This window comes from Melozone crissalis, unplaced genomic scaffold (assembly GCF_028551555.1).
Source record: "Melozone crissalis strain CALT ecotype California unplaced genomic scaffold, PUWL_Pcris_2 ptg000004l_1, whole genome shotgun sequence".
Lineage (NCBI taxonomy): Eukaryota > Metazoa > Chordata > Aves > Passeriformes > Passerellidae > Melozone > Melozone crissalis.
In genome coordinates, this window is record NW_026535782.1 from 38,027,626 (window position 1) to 38,043,668 (window position 16,043).

A 16,043-nucleotide genomic window follows, 5' to 3' on the forward strand; every position below is an offset into this window, starting at 1 on the left:
GAATAAGGTTTCTAGTGAATTCCTCAAGAGATCTGTGAATGAACCTCAGCTCAATATATTTATTCATTCTACAGGCAAGAAGACCAGCAGTAAGATCACAAAATTTGATGATGATAGGAACTTATTCCAGGTTAAAAAGTCAAGGAGCAGTTGGGCCCAATTTCAGAAGTCCTTGAGCTCAAAACTGTTATTTTAAGAATGCTATGCAAATAATTCATAATATGCTTGTTCATAATATACTTGCTACATAGCCTTCCCTGGTCCTCTGTTTATAGTGATTTTTAGAGAGATCACAGTGGGTTACACAGACCTACTGATCTGTTTCACTATGGCTGCTGTTAGGCTCTTTCATTCCTACAGTAAAAACATCATGGGATTCAATAATCATGTATCCACTTTAAATAAAACTTAAGAGTCACTTTTCCACACAGAATATAATTCAATTAAATTGTGGGACTCATCAGTGATTTTGTGAAAGGTCCAAAGTATTTGGCTATAAACTAATGGAAGGCAGTCCATTGGTAACTAATTTCTCTCTCTGATATTTTTTGCTCTGATCCTGAACAGCAGCCATCATATTCTAAGAGAAACCAGGAGTGCAATCTGGGAGAGATTTTCAAGTATGCTTCCCAAAAAGTTCAAAGTATGGACAGTAATTGAACCATAGCATAAAGATTAATTTTACAGAAGAAAAAGACTGAATCATCCATGGGAAAGAAGTATGTATGAGAAAAGAAGCTCAGAGAGCAAGATGAACTAATTGAGAAGAAATGTAAACCAGGCCACTTCCATGTAACCCCCCTCCCAGGAGTTCAGCTATCTGTGATCCCAGACCTACTTTCAGTACAGCGCAGCTGTGCAACTGTTCTCAGCTTCCCTCTGAGAAAATTGCTAGGGCGTGAGAGGGAGCTGTGAGAGAGTGCACAGGCTGGAAGCATTCGAGATAAGAAAGGTAAAGTTGCAGACATAAGTAAGATTGTTGAGACAGGGAAAACTGGCACCTCAAAGATTCAAGGAACAACACTCACATGAAGGAGAATAAAATCCTAACAAGAAAAAAGAAAGGGAAATCAGAAGACAGCAGCTCAGCACTACCACCGATCAGCCTGTTCAGTGAGCCCCAGAGGCCAGCTCTCCCCTTACCTGAGTGATGACTACTTGCCCATTATACTGAGTGACTCATTTGGTGGGGGTTGATTTAATGCCGAGTTCATTAGTCCTACAAAGTATTGTGTGTTACATGACAAATAAGCTGCTTTGTGCTTTTAAAGTGTTTATATCTTGCCTGAAGAATCTCTATGGTAAAAGTTCCCTGAGGAGAGCGAGTCCCACAGGGGGAGGGTTACATAAGTAATCTAGAATAACAGACAAGGATAATATGATTAGTCATATAGAAAAGCATTTATACTTCAAAGCACAGGTGCACAGGAGGGTTAGGGGATTATAGAACATGCTGGACTTTTTTTTCAGCAGATGATATGTATTTCAGAAAAGTTCCTCATGGCTACAGCATTAAATAACTTATATCTGAATCAGGATACAGAATCTGATCTCTCTAATGAGCCAAAAAACCTGAGAGACAAAAGCAGAAGTGTTGGGAAAGCCTAATCTAAGAGAAGGCATTCTGAATACTTACAATCCCAGGACAAGAAAATTAGAAAAATGCTTCCCAGAAAGCACATCACAGATGGAAATGGATCTGGGAAATTTCTAAATTATCTAAATGAAAAATTAATTACTGAAACAAAATCTAAATTGCAAAGTCTGACTTGTTGAAGAAGGACTGAGAATGCTGGTGGGAGCTCACAAGAAACACAAATGAGTAACTTTTACAATTATTCTTCTGATTCAAATGCTTTTAGAAATTGCTGCTTGATTGCCTTTGAAGAAACACATGCCCCATGTACACATAAAAGTTTGAAAGAAACTAGCACGTAAGTTAGAGATGACATTACTTTGTCAGAATAATTTGAAATAAATTTTAGGAAGATGAATGTTAAATTTGCTTTTTAATGCCAGAGAGCCAGCTGGGGAACCAGAAAAGCTAAGGGAAGGTGCCCCTTCCCACCAGTGCCTCAGGACATTCTCCTGCTTGGTGCTCTCCTCATAGTGCTTTTAAATACACTTACCTAGATGATAATTTACAAGAATAATAAAACTGTGTTGGAAATAAAGTGTTCTTTTTAGGAAGACAAGAACTTCTGATCATTCCAGTGTCATATGGAAATCAAGGAAAAACCACAAAGGATAACTTAAATCATAGAATCATTTAAGTTGGAAAAGACCTTGAAGTTAATTGAGTTCCACCATAAACTTAACGCTGTCAGCTCCCACTAAACCATATCTCTAAGTGCCACACCTACATGCCTTTGAAATATCCCCAGGGATGGTGACTCAACCCTGGTGACTTCCCTGGGCGGCCTGTGCCACTGCTTGACTACTCTTTCTTTCCAGTGAAGAATTTTTTCCTAATATTCATTATGAGCCTTGAGGCTATTTCCTCTTTCTTATCCTGTTGTTTGTTACTTGGGAGAAGAGATTGACCTCCACCTTGCTACAGCCTCCTTCCAGGTAGCTGTGGAGTGAAAATGTCTCCTCTGAGCCTCCTTTTCTCCAGGCTGAGCACCTCCAGCTCCCTCAGCCATCCTTCACAGGATGTGTGCTCCAGACCCTTCACCAACTTTGCTGCCCTTTTGGGATACACTCCAGTGCCTCAACCTCCTTCTTGCAGTGAGGGATCCAAACAGAAGATATTATCTCTAGCACCAAACCTGTTTCCACGCCTTCAGGACCCATGCTTGACTTCCCAATAGTTAAATGGAAAGAAGCACCAAATATGAACAAAGGGATTCCCTGAAGCAAATTAGGTATGGCTTTCATGTCAAATTCAGTGGCTGAAGCTATTTAAGAAGCTGAAATGAAGAAGTTATAATTTCTGTAGCCCTTGATATTTTTTTATTGCATATTAGGCATAACTTTAATTTAAATTTCTTGTTCTATCTACAACTGAGGCATCCAGAGCCTCCAAACCAAGGGTACTCTGAATTATTTTTATGATTCTGAGTATGTTTCTTTCTCTTGTTTTTCAAATGTCTGGATTTTGACCTACTCAAGAGAAGAGTCCTGTTCCTGAGTTAGTGGCTTTGACCTTTATGCATTCTTTTATGAAAAACTTTCTGCAATAAGATTTTCTTTGCTAACAACTGAAGAAGTGAGACCTTTGAAATCAATTTCAGACAGCAGGATTGCTGGCTGGAGCTAAGTACTTCGTTCTGACAGACTGCACAATGCTTCAAACCAATTTCTTGTCCATTTCTGAAAGATTCCCTCCAAATGAAAAAAATCAGTAATAGTAAATACCTTTCTAAGCTACAGATTTTCTCAGTGAACATAATATCATTACACTGATCTCCTACTGATTGGGAGGAATCAAATATGGCAGGACTAAAACAGTAATTCTTATAAGGCAAAACTGTTTTATTAACTTTGCTCTTGAACAACATAATTCAAACCTATCAGGTGGAAAAATATTTATCTCTATAGATTCCTATATCTATAGAAGTATTTATACAACCATTAAACAGCATCTTCTTGTAACTCATGGCAAAAGGGGGTGTTTTCCCAAGAAGTACAGGCCTTCAAATTGAACATAATATTAAGCTTTAAAGGTATAGGGACATAAGGGTTTCATTTATATAAGTTTTACAGAAGTGTATTCCTGTTAACTTCAGTGCAGGTACTCCCCTTTTCATCAGTTTAAGCATGTTTGGAATCAAACCACAAACCTTTAATGACGTTTTAATGATCCACTTGGGGGAGCTAAAGGGTAATTTGTTTGCAAATTGATTGTGGCAAAACGGGATGCAAAATTACAGAAAACAGTAAGAGCAGAATCTTCTACTTTTTTCAACTCAGTGCTGATTGATGACCTATATTAGCTTCTGAGGCAAAGGGTCTCCAATTCTTATTAAAATTCCAGCAATTTTGAGAAAAAAGAATCCCAGTTATAACTAGCTTAGCAGCAGACATCTGTAATGCATCAATCATATCCTGACTTCAATTATGTACCTACAAGACACATTAAATGAGAAAAAACACACAAGGCAGAGTTTGGCCCTTACACTACATTTTTTCTGCCAGTTAACATCAACTGTGACAGCAAGAAAAGAAATTCTAACGTTCCATGGCTTTGTCTTCCAGCTAACATGAATCAACTCCTTTTATGCTTTTTTAAAATTTGTTTAGAGGCTGGTCTCAGGCTACAGCCGCCTGTGCCTTGTGCAGAAGTTACTGTGCTGCAGCAAGCAGGGCTTTGCACCAAAGTTATGTTCTTTATTTCTCCAGCCTGGGACACAGTGGGAGCTGTTTCCTAGCATACAACTACAGCAGCTGCTTTATCTTATGCTTGATTGACTGTGGTTACTGGTAGCCCTTGGACTGCTCTGGGACTCTGGCACTAATCAGAGGCAGAGATGCAGCATCTCCTACACCTGAAGGAAGAGCAGAGCCTTTTGTCTGTGAAGAATCAATAACACATGATATCAGGCTTCTCTCCATGTGGAAGTTGCCCTAAAAGTTAATATAAACTGACATTATAGTTGATTTCAGAAGTCACAGCAAAGCTACAATCCTCAATCTTTTATAGGAAAAAACAACTCACTTTCAGACACATAACTCACATGAAAATTCCTCTGGCAGAGCTGTACTGTCAATGTCTTCACTGTAACATTAGAAACTTCACTATAACAGCACAAACTTCCTCTCATTCCAAATTACCCTGCAGAGCAGTCCACATTAAAGTTTATGGTTGCTCATATGTGGGCATCTAATTAAACTGAGTCATGTAAATGAAGTTTCAAACATAACTGATGACTAAATAAAAAACAGTGTTTTTTCAGAATAACTTGCTAACAATAAGGTTTCCTTATTTTATGTCTAATTCAGCTGGAGCTGTGTGCTTTGTAGCCACAAACTCCCAAAACATATTTTTAAATGTCATTCTGCCTCCTGAAGGCAAACACAATCATGCTGATTGAATACCATGCTAAAGACAATGGCAAACTAAATGGAAGCAAAGGGTACAGCCAACCCAGGTACAGGCATGAAAGGTGTAGTCATTAAGAGCGTTTGATGATTGTACTTGTGGTGCAAATTGCTTTTCTGTGTTCTCCTTGATGTACAAGGACAAGTACTATGTAATGTATTTGGGAGGAACTACTGCTATAAATTAATCAACTTACATTAATTAATTCAATCTCCCATATTTTTTTCACAAGGTCCATCGATGTATAGCCATTAATTAGAAAGGATTTGGTATAGTCACCCAGTTCAATGGAATCCAGCCATTCAGCTACAGAGGAGGGGTTGTAACCATCGTGACCAATCTGCTTCATCTGAAAAACAAGGATGAGCAACAATTACTGCTGATACCCATTAAACACCTTTCCAAACAGGAGTTACACATGCTGTTTTCTTTGGGTCACTTATATTCTTCTCTGATCAACAGTCTTTTAATGGTTAGTGTAATATGAAACTATTTTGTGTTTAAGCAGTAATAGAACTTAGTTTTCGATACATCTTTTTCTTATGGAATCTTGTCTTTTACACCAGAGTATACCAAGACTGTAGCTGTAGTTCAATTCTTTCTAGGCATCAAAGAATCCATAAGTGGGGGAAGGCAAAAGGGTAAGAAAGACATTAATATCCTTACTGCCCAAAAATGTCAGATTTTCACCTCAGATTTCATAGAAGGGGAAGAAATTAGACTGAGAAATGGTTCTTTTTGTGTCATACTGCAAATGAAATATATGGTCTTGGTTGTATTATTCCTAATTTATCTTTCCTACCAGGCTATATGTTATTTTATAACAGCTGAACCTGCACTATTTTTTTTCCATCCCCAGGGAAGGTTTAAAAAAAGTCTCTTTCCTCTACCTGCTCGCATTTTTCATGGCATGGGAATTTACCATGTTTTATATTTCTCACTGTCTGTTAAGTTGCCTGAGATTGGACAAGTGAATCAGATATTATTGGAATGGAATTGACAGAATACCATACACAGAAGTGCACCATTTGCATCTATATAGAAACACAGCCACCTAATGTTATAAATCTTGTTTTCATAAAAAACTAAGAATACCTCTGGCATCTAGCTTTTCTGAATTTTGTTAAGCTGCCAGGAAGTAAAAGCTGCAATTTCTCTTTCACAAATGCCTCTCAGTGATACAAGTGAAGACTTTCAAGATAGTCATTAAAGCTATTAAAGATAAAACTTATAAAGCCTCTACCTGTGCAGTTTGTTATGCCACACTGTTATAATGAATTTTAAAGTAACCTACAATAGTGGCAAAAATAAAAGCAGAATGAGGTAGAAAAAGTTATGAAATAGCCTCAATTTTCAACAGTATTCTGCACATATTGTCTTTCTATGGAAATGTAACTATTGCTAACTATTGCTAACTTGAAAATACACTGAACCAGTAAATTGTTAAGAAGCTTTAGAGGGTTAGAAATCATGGGTTTTGCATAGTTCTCCTGACTGTGCAGGGGTGACTGCAAATAGTAAAAGTCAGTCTCCCATTTTTGCCTACTAATATACATTCCTACTTTATGAGAAACAATGGAAGTGTGACAGAAACATAATGCTTTGAGGCTTAAACTCTCATATTCACGTTGCAGTGTGCCTGCATCACTCCTCTCTGGCATACTGATTTAAAAAAGGGTATGCTTAAATAGACACTTGTAAGGCAAGAACCTGATAAATGGAAGAAGAAAAATCTAGTATAGAGAGGTCATGAAGACAGGGAACAGACCCACAGGGAACACATGAGTCTCAGAAAATATAAGGTATTTTTGTTTCCTTTCTCTAACAAAGCAAATTGATGCACCATTAAAACAATTTTCAACCTATTCAGATAGGGCATGTTATGCAAATTATTTTTTGTGTTTCTTATTATTTGATCTTTACTTTTAATAGATTCTGGTTTTAATTTTTTTTTTTTTTTTGCTTCCTGATTTGAGAAAACCCATGCGGTCTGGTTCATACTTTAGCAAATTCATCAGCCTCTATGAAAAGTAAACACAACATGGCAAGTTTCTAAATTCTCAATTCCCACTGGAGACCTCCATCAAAAGAATTGTTAAAATTTATATCCCTCTACTACAACAGAGTTGCAAAGGGCTGCAGGCAAGTAAACACAGGTGAACGATGCAATAAACAAGAGGCTGAGAACAACTGAAATGGATGTGACAATTCCAGTGTTTGGATTTGGTGCCAATAGACAAAACTGTTATTGGGTCACTCAATAGCCTACATGAAAATACATTGGTCTGTTGTAGGGCAGCAGCTGATTCTGCAAGAATTTTCCCTCTCCCAGATTTTTGTCTGCTAGTATTCAAGGCCATGCTGCAGGTAGTGCAGCTGTTTAGCCTAGGATCAGATTTGTGTGAGGAAGAGCAGTGAGAAGTCTGGCCAGGGCTTTAGCCAGACCCCACCTTTTGCAGGAGCTGCATCTGAACTCAGGTCCATGTCCTGACACTCACCTGAGCTATGCTGTAGGTACATCTGTGCCCAGCCATATTTGCTCCTCCTCAAACACTGACTGACCCTCCAAGGTGACCTTGTCCTGTCCTCATCCCTGTGAGTGTCCTGTTGATTTGCCCTGGGATGTGGCTGCTCACAGTCACTGCCACTGTCCCTGCCCTACTCACCTCTGAGCTCCCAGCCCACCTGCCCTGGCAGGACAGTTGCTACTATCACAAAAAATTAATCTCAGAACTAGAATATTTACTATTGTTTTCAGCACAAAAGCATTATTTTGTTTTGTCATGAACAAAGAACTACTCTTTTATCTAAAACTTTCTAAGGCTTTCTAAAATGAAAATTATTAAAATTTCAGTATCATTCCTCTTGTCTCTTTCTGTTTTTTAATAATACCAACTTTATTAACTGTCATTCATAGTCACCTGAATGTTTTCCTTCCAAATACTTACTGACAGACATACTGGTTATCTAGATGTGACAGTATCATTTATAGTATCTGCTTTTCATATAAAACGTTATTGAGTTTTTAAATAAAACCACTTTGAAATATCTGTCTGGAAGTGCTGCCCTTTTACTTTGTCAGCGATTCAGTTTAGTTGCATCTTACCCCAATCTTCATTAACAGGTCATGACTCTTAGACTGTATCTTTTCTTCTACGCTGCACTATTATCTTGGACTCCTCTCACAGATAATTTAAACTCCGTAGGCTTCCTTGTTTATTGATGTTTCTTGAAAGAAAAATTCCCTCCTACCTACTGAGTGTATTTCCATGGATATTTCAATCATTTTGCACCAGCTACAACACAAGCACCAGTGGTGTCAAGCATCCAAGTAAGTTGCACACTGTTTGACTCAGATCAATGTAAAATCTCTGAGCTTCAAGTCATGACAGTGTTTCAAATATTAACTGCTCATAAATAGGGGCACTATTGTTCTTCCACAGACACTACTACCAGTTCATTCAGCTGTTTTGAGAGCAATACCAATGTCATCTTTTTCACTGCAGAAGATTTTCATGTGCTAACTGTGGAAAGGGCTCGGAATTGAAGCCCAAAGGCTTTAGAGAAAAAAAAAGTTTAAGAAAATATGATTTAAAAAAGTATGGAAGAAGATACAAACAATATGAGATTTCTCTCTTAGGTCCTAATGATATATCATCAGTATCACTTCCTTTGAAATGAATAGAAGGCAAAAGCCAGAAAGAGTTGTTTTTCATAATAAAATAGCAATGTCAAGTAGTATCCTAATGGTTTGAGAAACCCCTTACAAGAGACTGTCTGCACAACAGACTTTTTAAAAAAGTATATCACTGCTGTGTTGATAGAGCATTTTACATTAGGATAAAAGGCACTAGAGTTTTTGGTCTCTGAAAGGTGGCCAAATAAACACAAATAGAGCTTCAAAGTAATCACATATGCACTAGAAAAATCAATGTAAATTCAGTAGCATGGACTGTTACCAGTTTTCTCCGAACTTCACAGACGGATAGAGAATGAATACTATGTTCTCCAAATGCAGTATCACTATCCAGTGGAGTTTAGAATCACTATCCACAAGCTTTTTATGTGTTGTACAAGGAGGATGAGATTACTTGACTTTCACTGCATTTTAAATGGTGGCTATAATTACTGTGAATTTATGCTTGTGTTCGTTTGGAAGAAAGATCTTTTTAGCAAGCATATAATGCTTTCTTTTACACTGCTGGCCCATTCAAGAGCCTTAAGGAGCATTTTTGGGAACTTACATGAAACTATCAGCTACCTAGCTAAGAAATTTTAGGTGGTTGTAATGGGGGATATAGCAGTTCTTTCTTGTTTCCTGTCTTTGTCAGCTGTCTGTTATGTATTATGTACTTCATAAATGTGGTCATATTGTTGGAAGAGGAGATCATTCCTCCTCTGGAGCACTGAAAGAAAAGGCTCAGAAGAGTGACACTTCTGAAGCCCAGAGAGCCTGGCTGGAACAGGGGCACCACATGGAGCTGGTGCCTGCAGTGCCTGGACAGAAACTGAGCCTGCAGTCAAGGGCAGAGGAGCAGCTTTCACAGGGGATGGGCACAAATGATGAAGGACCTGAGAGGACTTTGCATGTGCTGCTGGTAGAAAGGCACTGAGTGAAACAGGGTCTGCCTGCAGAGAGACAGCAGGTGAGGAAGAGCTGTATATAAACTTTTTGGGTTTCTATTCCATCTAGTCTGTCACATATTTTAAAAGTTAACTATTCAAGCTTGTGTTCTATTAATGTTAGACTTTTCTTTCCACTAATCAAAAGCCTTCTGTCTTCTTGTGGAGCTTGCTAGAAAAATACAGTACAGGCATATTCACTTCACAGCAGTGCTTGATTCAGGATCTTGCCTCAATGTAAGGTCCAGAATACCCCTGAGTTCAGTGTTTCCTACCTAAGATTGTCAGAATTGCAGTAGCTATCCATTCTATGGTTTTTTCAGTTGGAATCTGTCTTCCAATTTTAAAGGAAAATAGATGCACACCTGGGGGCTTTCGTGTTCATTTTGTATTTTTTTCTGGAGAAATGTATTTTTTTCTGTTCCAATCCAGAAGAATGAAGAAACCTCCCAGTTCTTCATCAGATACAATATGTGGGACAAGGGAATAACAGCTGTCATTCAGTGATAATGTATGCAACAGTTTGGACATATCCATTGCATAAAATGTAATCTTAAGAAGATCTAAAGATGAAATTTGTGGACTAAGTGGAAGCTATGACTTTTGATCTCATGAAAAAGTTTAAGTCAGCTCCTTCGGGTTATCATCCTAGTCCAGTTACCAAAAAAAGGGGATAGCACTTCCTCTAATGTAGCATATCTCCTTGCCTACTGACTATTCTCAGAGCAGCCAGTAGATATTGTGGACCCAATCACAAATAAGAAAGTATAAAAGAAGCAGGAAAGTAAGTAAAACATCCTGTATGGCAACAGTGGCAGGATGAGCTGCATGCTACTGTTATCTACATGATACAGATAAATGTCAGCATGCCATGTCTAGAGTGGCTCTCTGGTAGGCTCAGACAAGAAAGAAAATGTTTATGATATTTATTTCATCAGTGAGTTTTCAAGCTCATGCCTGGAGAGGTCTGTGGGACTACTCTAGAACTGAAGTAAACACCTGGAACTATATCTTGCATGCATCTAATTGCTTCTATGATTCATTCCTATTGTGCTGCATTACTTAAATAACATAGACTACACATTTGTATTTCAGACTTGAAAAATTAATGTGTTATATTGGATTCTAATTGCTTTTTTCTGTCCACGTGGTTATAGATTTAGCAAGTGGTGCAGTGAGCATGTGAGTGGCCTCCCCTCAAACCAAGAAAGTAACTTCCAGGGGCATAAGAAGCAGGGAAAACAGCAGAGTAAAAAGCATGCCCTTTGAATCCCATTTTTCATCTTCACTTCCAGCAGACCAGAAACAAGAAGTCACAGTCAGAAAGGGTCATCAACGTTTTGCAGCACCTCCTAGTTTGGAACCTGTCTTAGGAATGGAAGTGCTAAATGGGAGGTAATTAAACACCAGGACTGAAAGCATCTTGCTGAACTCTGCAGTGTCTAAGCCAATAGCAATATGGCAGCAGCAAAGATCACATGATGTGATCTTTCTCTCTTACAAACACAGCATAGTTAATGAGCACATGCACAGTCATTCTGCTTTCCTAAATGCCAGACTCACTGTGCTTGCACAAGAGTGTTACATATGAGTAATAAGTCCAGCACTTTTGGAAGCAGAGCTTTATAACACCACTTGCAGACAGGATGTGCTCATAGCCTGCTCAAATCCTACTTCTTGTCTCGTTCTGCAAAGCACCCAAGAAAAGAGGCTGGCTGCCTGCACAGCACTGCTATTCCCAAACCTGCTTTGTGCTGAGACCTCTCTGTGCAGGAAGGAACAAGCTGCTTTAAGAATAGCTCTGAAGCCAGGAGAAAGCTGCTCTCAGCTAACATCTTTCTTCCATCTGTCAAATGAGAGCATGTGTTCCCATTATATGCTCGGAGAAGGAGCCATACACTGAGCATCCCACACAGAACCAATCCTCTTTCTTAGATAAATTTTGAGATAACCTAGGATAATTGTCATTTTAAAAATAAATTTTTGAAGAACCCACTGAGAAGTCACTCACACACAGGTTTGGGATGCTGAAATAGCTGGCCAATGCTCCTTAGACTTTCTATGTAACCTAAGTGTGACTAAAATTTTATGCCATGACTGTTATTACTTTCTTAGTCAATTAAGCATACACTGCACACAATTCTTTTCTCAGTATTAACTTTTTTCTCAAGGTATTTGCAGCTTCAGTATCCTTTTATGTGTTATCTCCACTTCTCAACATATCTGAATTTCCTTTCAATAAAGCATATAAAATCCTCCTCCAAAAATTTATTGATTTCATTTTTTCATACAAAAGTCTTAAATGCAATAAACTCTGCTAGGAAATTTGCTTTAAGACTGATGTAATGTATAAAATACTTCTATTTCAAGAATTAATTTTGTAAATTATATTTCTACCAGACTGTCTTAACCTTATATTATTAAAATAAGCCATAAAGTGCTCTAGTTAATATTAAGGTGAAACTTGAGAAATTTAAATTATGTTGGTACAAGACAAGAATTAGAGCTGCAAGCTCTAATCCAACAAAAATAAAGAGTATTTTGGAAAGAAGCATTCTGTCTCAAAGGTTTCAACTTTACCTACCTACTGGTGAACATACTATTTTTTCCTCTTATGAAATGTTCTTCTCAAATACAGAATATAATGGGAAAACGTTTTGATAAATCCAGGTAAACATACCCTTTTATACCTGCATAAGAGACCACAATGCTTAATTAATCTATATTTGGCCAAAATGTGAGGGGTTTTTTTTTCCTATTTAAAACCACTTCAAGCTCCAGAGAATGGTTCCTAATAAGGATACTGGTGTTTGATATCTAGAAATTCATCACTCTTTAGGAAGGAAGCAGTTATGAGTAAAAAATTTCAGCTACTAAATACCTGCTGCATTTCCAGGCTGCAGAGATGAATATGTATCAGAACAACAAAAAGAGCTTTTAAAAAGGTATTTTAAAACCTTGATGATAGATTTGTTGCTTGATTTTTACTCTTTTAACTTTTAACTCAGTGCTGCCTGGGGCTTTAAGAAAGTGTTGTTTGACAGGTGTTTTTTAAAGCACTTAGCTTCCACCTCAAAATATGAGCTAAAAAGTATCTCAAGATAGGAAACATTATTAGCAAAACTAAAAATAACATCATCAGCAATGTCATTAAGTTAAAACACATGGAGTCATCAAGATTTAAATTAAATGAGGAACAGAAAAGAGGTACATGTTCAAAACAAACAAACTAACAGAATTTTTATCTAATGAGATTCAAATTAGTGAGACTCCAATTACGGTTTGAGGTCTTAATATATTTAGATAGTATGCACTATTTTGAATGCAGGATGACAGAGCTGAACTTATCAACACACAAATAGAAATACAGCAATGTTTAATGGTTTGTTGCAGGATGTGAAAGTGTTTTATGTATTTAGCAAGCTGTTGTGAATACAACAAAGGTGTGTCACATTAGATAAAACTTCCCATGATCCTAATTTTTGGGGTCTATAACCTGCCTTAAAAATAACTCAGTTTATAGAGGAAATTATGTGTTTTTATTGTGTAAGCTCCCTTACATTGCTGAGTCATTTACATGGAGAAACATGACGCACAGCTTCAGCTTGCAACTCCATTTGATTTGGTGTAACATCCTTGCATCAAAGACAAGTTAAAAATGTGGTCCTTAGGGACTGCCTTTTTAGCTCAATGGGGAAGAAGCTAAAAACTCTCTCACCATTATTCAGCACATGCTTCAAGCCATCCTGTGTTACTTAACTATCTTTGGTACAGAATTCTTCCAAGTAACTGCGTAACCATCCTGTTCTCAACTGGTTTCAAGAGTACCTCCAGATCTCGATCCGGTCTCACATCAAGCAGATGTTAAAAGGACTGAGGTTGTAGCTTTCTAACAGAATCTGCTCTCAGCATTAGTAAACTCTCCAAAAGCAGATCATATTAGCAATGCTTTCATAAACACCAGCCACTGAGTGCAGACAGCACTAACATGATGATATATTAACAGTAATTTTGAAGAATGTTAAAAAAACCACATGAAAGCCGATCTCTCTAAGAAGCATGAGAAACAGTATAAAGATATCATCAGCTACAAGCTCAGCTAAAGATTACAAAATTTTTGTTTGAACGATAGTATTCTTGAAAAATCCATAAATTCATAGATAAACCTTTAATATCTTTTTAAATTCATCAAATGCTACTTTTAATACCCTACTTCTTGTACCATTTATCTCATTCGTCTAATATGGTACGTGGAAAATGGTTCTTTTTAATGATCTTTGGTGTTTCCATGTGCAGACTCACATTGCAGTATATATGGATTGCCTAACACCTCCAGACACAGAAATTGCTTCACAACTTCTGATTTTCCCATACAAAAGAAACCTTTGTGCTCTTTCTTACAAGTTATCCATCCAGGAAGCCTTGATGCATCAAAAAGCCTTTTACAACCATTTCTGCTTGATGATCTAAACTGAAAAATCCTTTAATAACTCTTGTCATTCTTCAGCATTATGAAACTTCAAGTGGAATAATCTCTATTTACCTTGATTACTTCTGACATGCTGCTACCAGAACACTCAGTGCACCTTACACTTGATTTTATTCCTGCCTTAGTATTTTGCACGAAGTATCACCATCACATGTGACGGCCTTCTGAGCCCTACTGGTGTCTGCTATTCATCATTCATTCTCCTTTTAAAATTTTCCAAATCAAAGTAGCAATTTTTCATGTTAGGTCCACTATCTCTAGTTTGGAATGGTAGTAGAAGCCTCCAGTGATACATTCTGGTATGCAGAATATTCTATCACTGATTTTAAAATCCAGATTTTAAACTGGCTAGCACTAAAAATGATTGGGAAAATGGCTGCAAGCTTTTCTGTCTGCAGCTGAGAAGCAAAATTCATATACATAGCAGAAAATTAAATATGCAGCCTGCAGGAAGTCTCTGTATGTCACACAAAAGGCAGGTATTAGGAAAACAATCTTTCCTCCAATGCTTTTATGAGTACTTATATATGGGGCAACGTATTTCCAGGACAACTCCTATGTTAAGAAAGGCAGTCTGGGATTCATGGACAGCCTTATTTACACATATGTAATGGCAGTCTATAAATAGGCTGAAAGGTCAAAAGGAATTCAAATTCATTCTCACCAGCCGTCACATCAAATTACAGATTTTAGTTCCCTTTGCTTTGTCAACTACATCTATGCAAAGGGAGTTCAATACATTGACATTATTTTACGCCATATTTGCATACACAAAAAATGTGTCTTAAAAACCAGTAGAGTAACATCTATCTCCAAAAAAGTGTTTTAAATAATGTGAATACTGCAGGGGTTAGTTCCCTCAGTTGCATAATAACAGAAACTGTACCTTTGGGAGAAGCTGGATTGCTTGGAGTATTCTCTGTCTGTGCCCAGAGTTAAGGATTCCTATTTCCAGGAGATCCTGGTCCTCCATCACGTTGCTTCCCTAAAAATGGGGAAAAAAAGTGGAATAAAAATTGAAAACTTAACAGATGCCCTCAATACCCTGAAACAGGCCCTTCTGTCACATTTAAAAGAGAACACTTTGCTTAACTTACAGCATGTGGCAAGAATAATAAATTACTGATGATTGCATTCATTTTCATGATAATAAAATATGGTGGCAGGTGCTTGAACCCATGGACTATTGCTACACTGCTGGCAGCACTGCTGGTGGAGAAATTGTAGCTCTCACTCAAGCCAAATACCAGATGTGATTGCTCTTTCATTTGGAACCAAGGACATGACTACAGAATTGTTCAGAAACTCTCCATTTTTTCAATTCACCTCCTACCTCACCTATCTATTTATAATGTTTATTTCCCTCCAGATTGAAAAAAAATCCACACAGAATAAGATGAGGAGAGTGGATAAGGATAAAATTATTTAGTTCATTGATAGTAAAATGATGAAGAAAGGGACTGGTGTCAACAAACTATGCAGTCCCTATGCCCCATTTAACTGTACCAGTTCAATCCTAATTTGTCACTGCTTTTATCTTCCGGCTTGTGGGCACGTCAAATAGTTCCAAACATTCAAATAGCCGAAAAAGACCATCTGTTCAAATAATACACAAAATAATTGCCCAGAAAAGTCAATGAAATAAACCTCCACAATTCAAGCATCTCTTCATAGGAGTTGCTAGCAGTAGAAGCTACACAAACAGGACAATACAATTCCTAATTTCAAGGAGTCTGATACCACCTAATAAGTCCAGCATTTGAAAGTCGATGATCTAAAGAGCTGTCAGTGACTATTGAAGGAATCATTGGAGACACAAGAGTGGCTCAAAAGGGGAATTGAAGACAAGGATCAAGTTGGAATAGCTGGCAATCTTGCATTCTTTTT

General features: G+C 37.5%; 1 protein-coding gene across 10 annotated transcripts in view; it reads right to left on the reverse strand.

Annotated features, from left to right (window-relative positions):
- ANKS1B (ankyrin repeat and sterile alpha motif domain containing 1B) overlaps positions 1 to 16,043 on the reverse strand; it is a 406,799-nt gene that overhangs the window by 146,548 nt on the left and 244,208 nt on the right. For all 10 annotated transcript variants that reach the window (XM_054280464.1, XM_054280403.1, XM_054280419.1 and 7 more), the window contains 2 exons: positions 15,043 to 15,141; positions 5,241 to 5,393 (listed from right to left, as the gene is read on the reverse strand). In XM_054280464.1, coding sequence (XP_054136439.1) covers positions 5,241 to 5,393; positions 15,043 to 15,141 — 252 coding nt within the window. The remainder of the gene's footprint in view (positions 1 to 5,240; positions 5,394 to 15,042; positions 15,142 to 16,043) is intronic.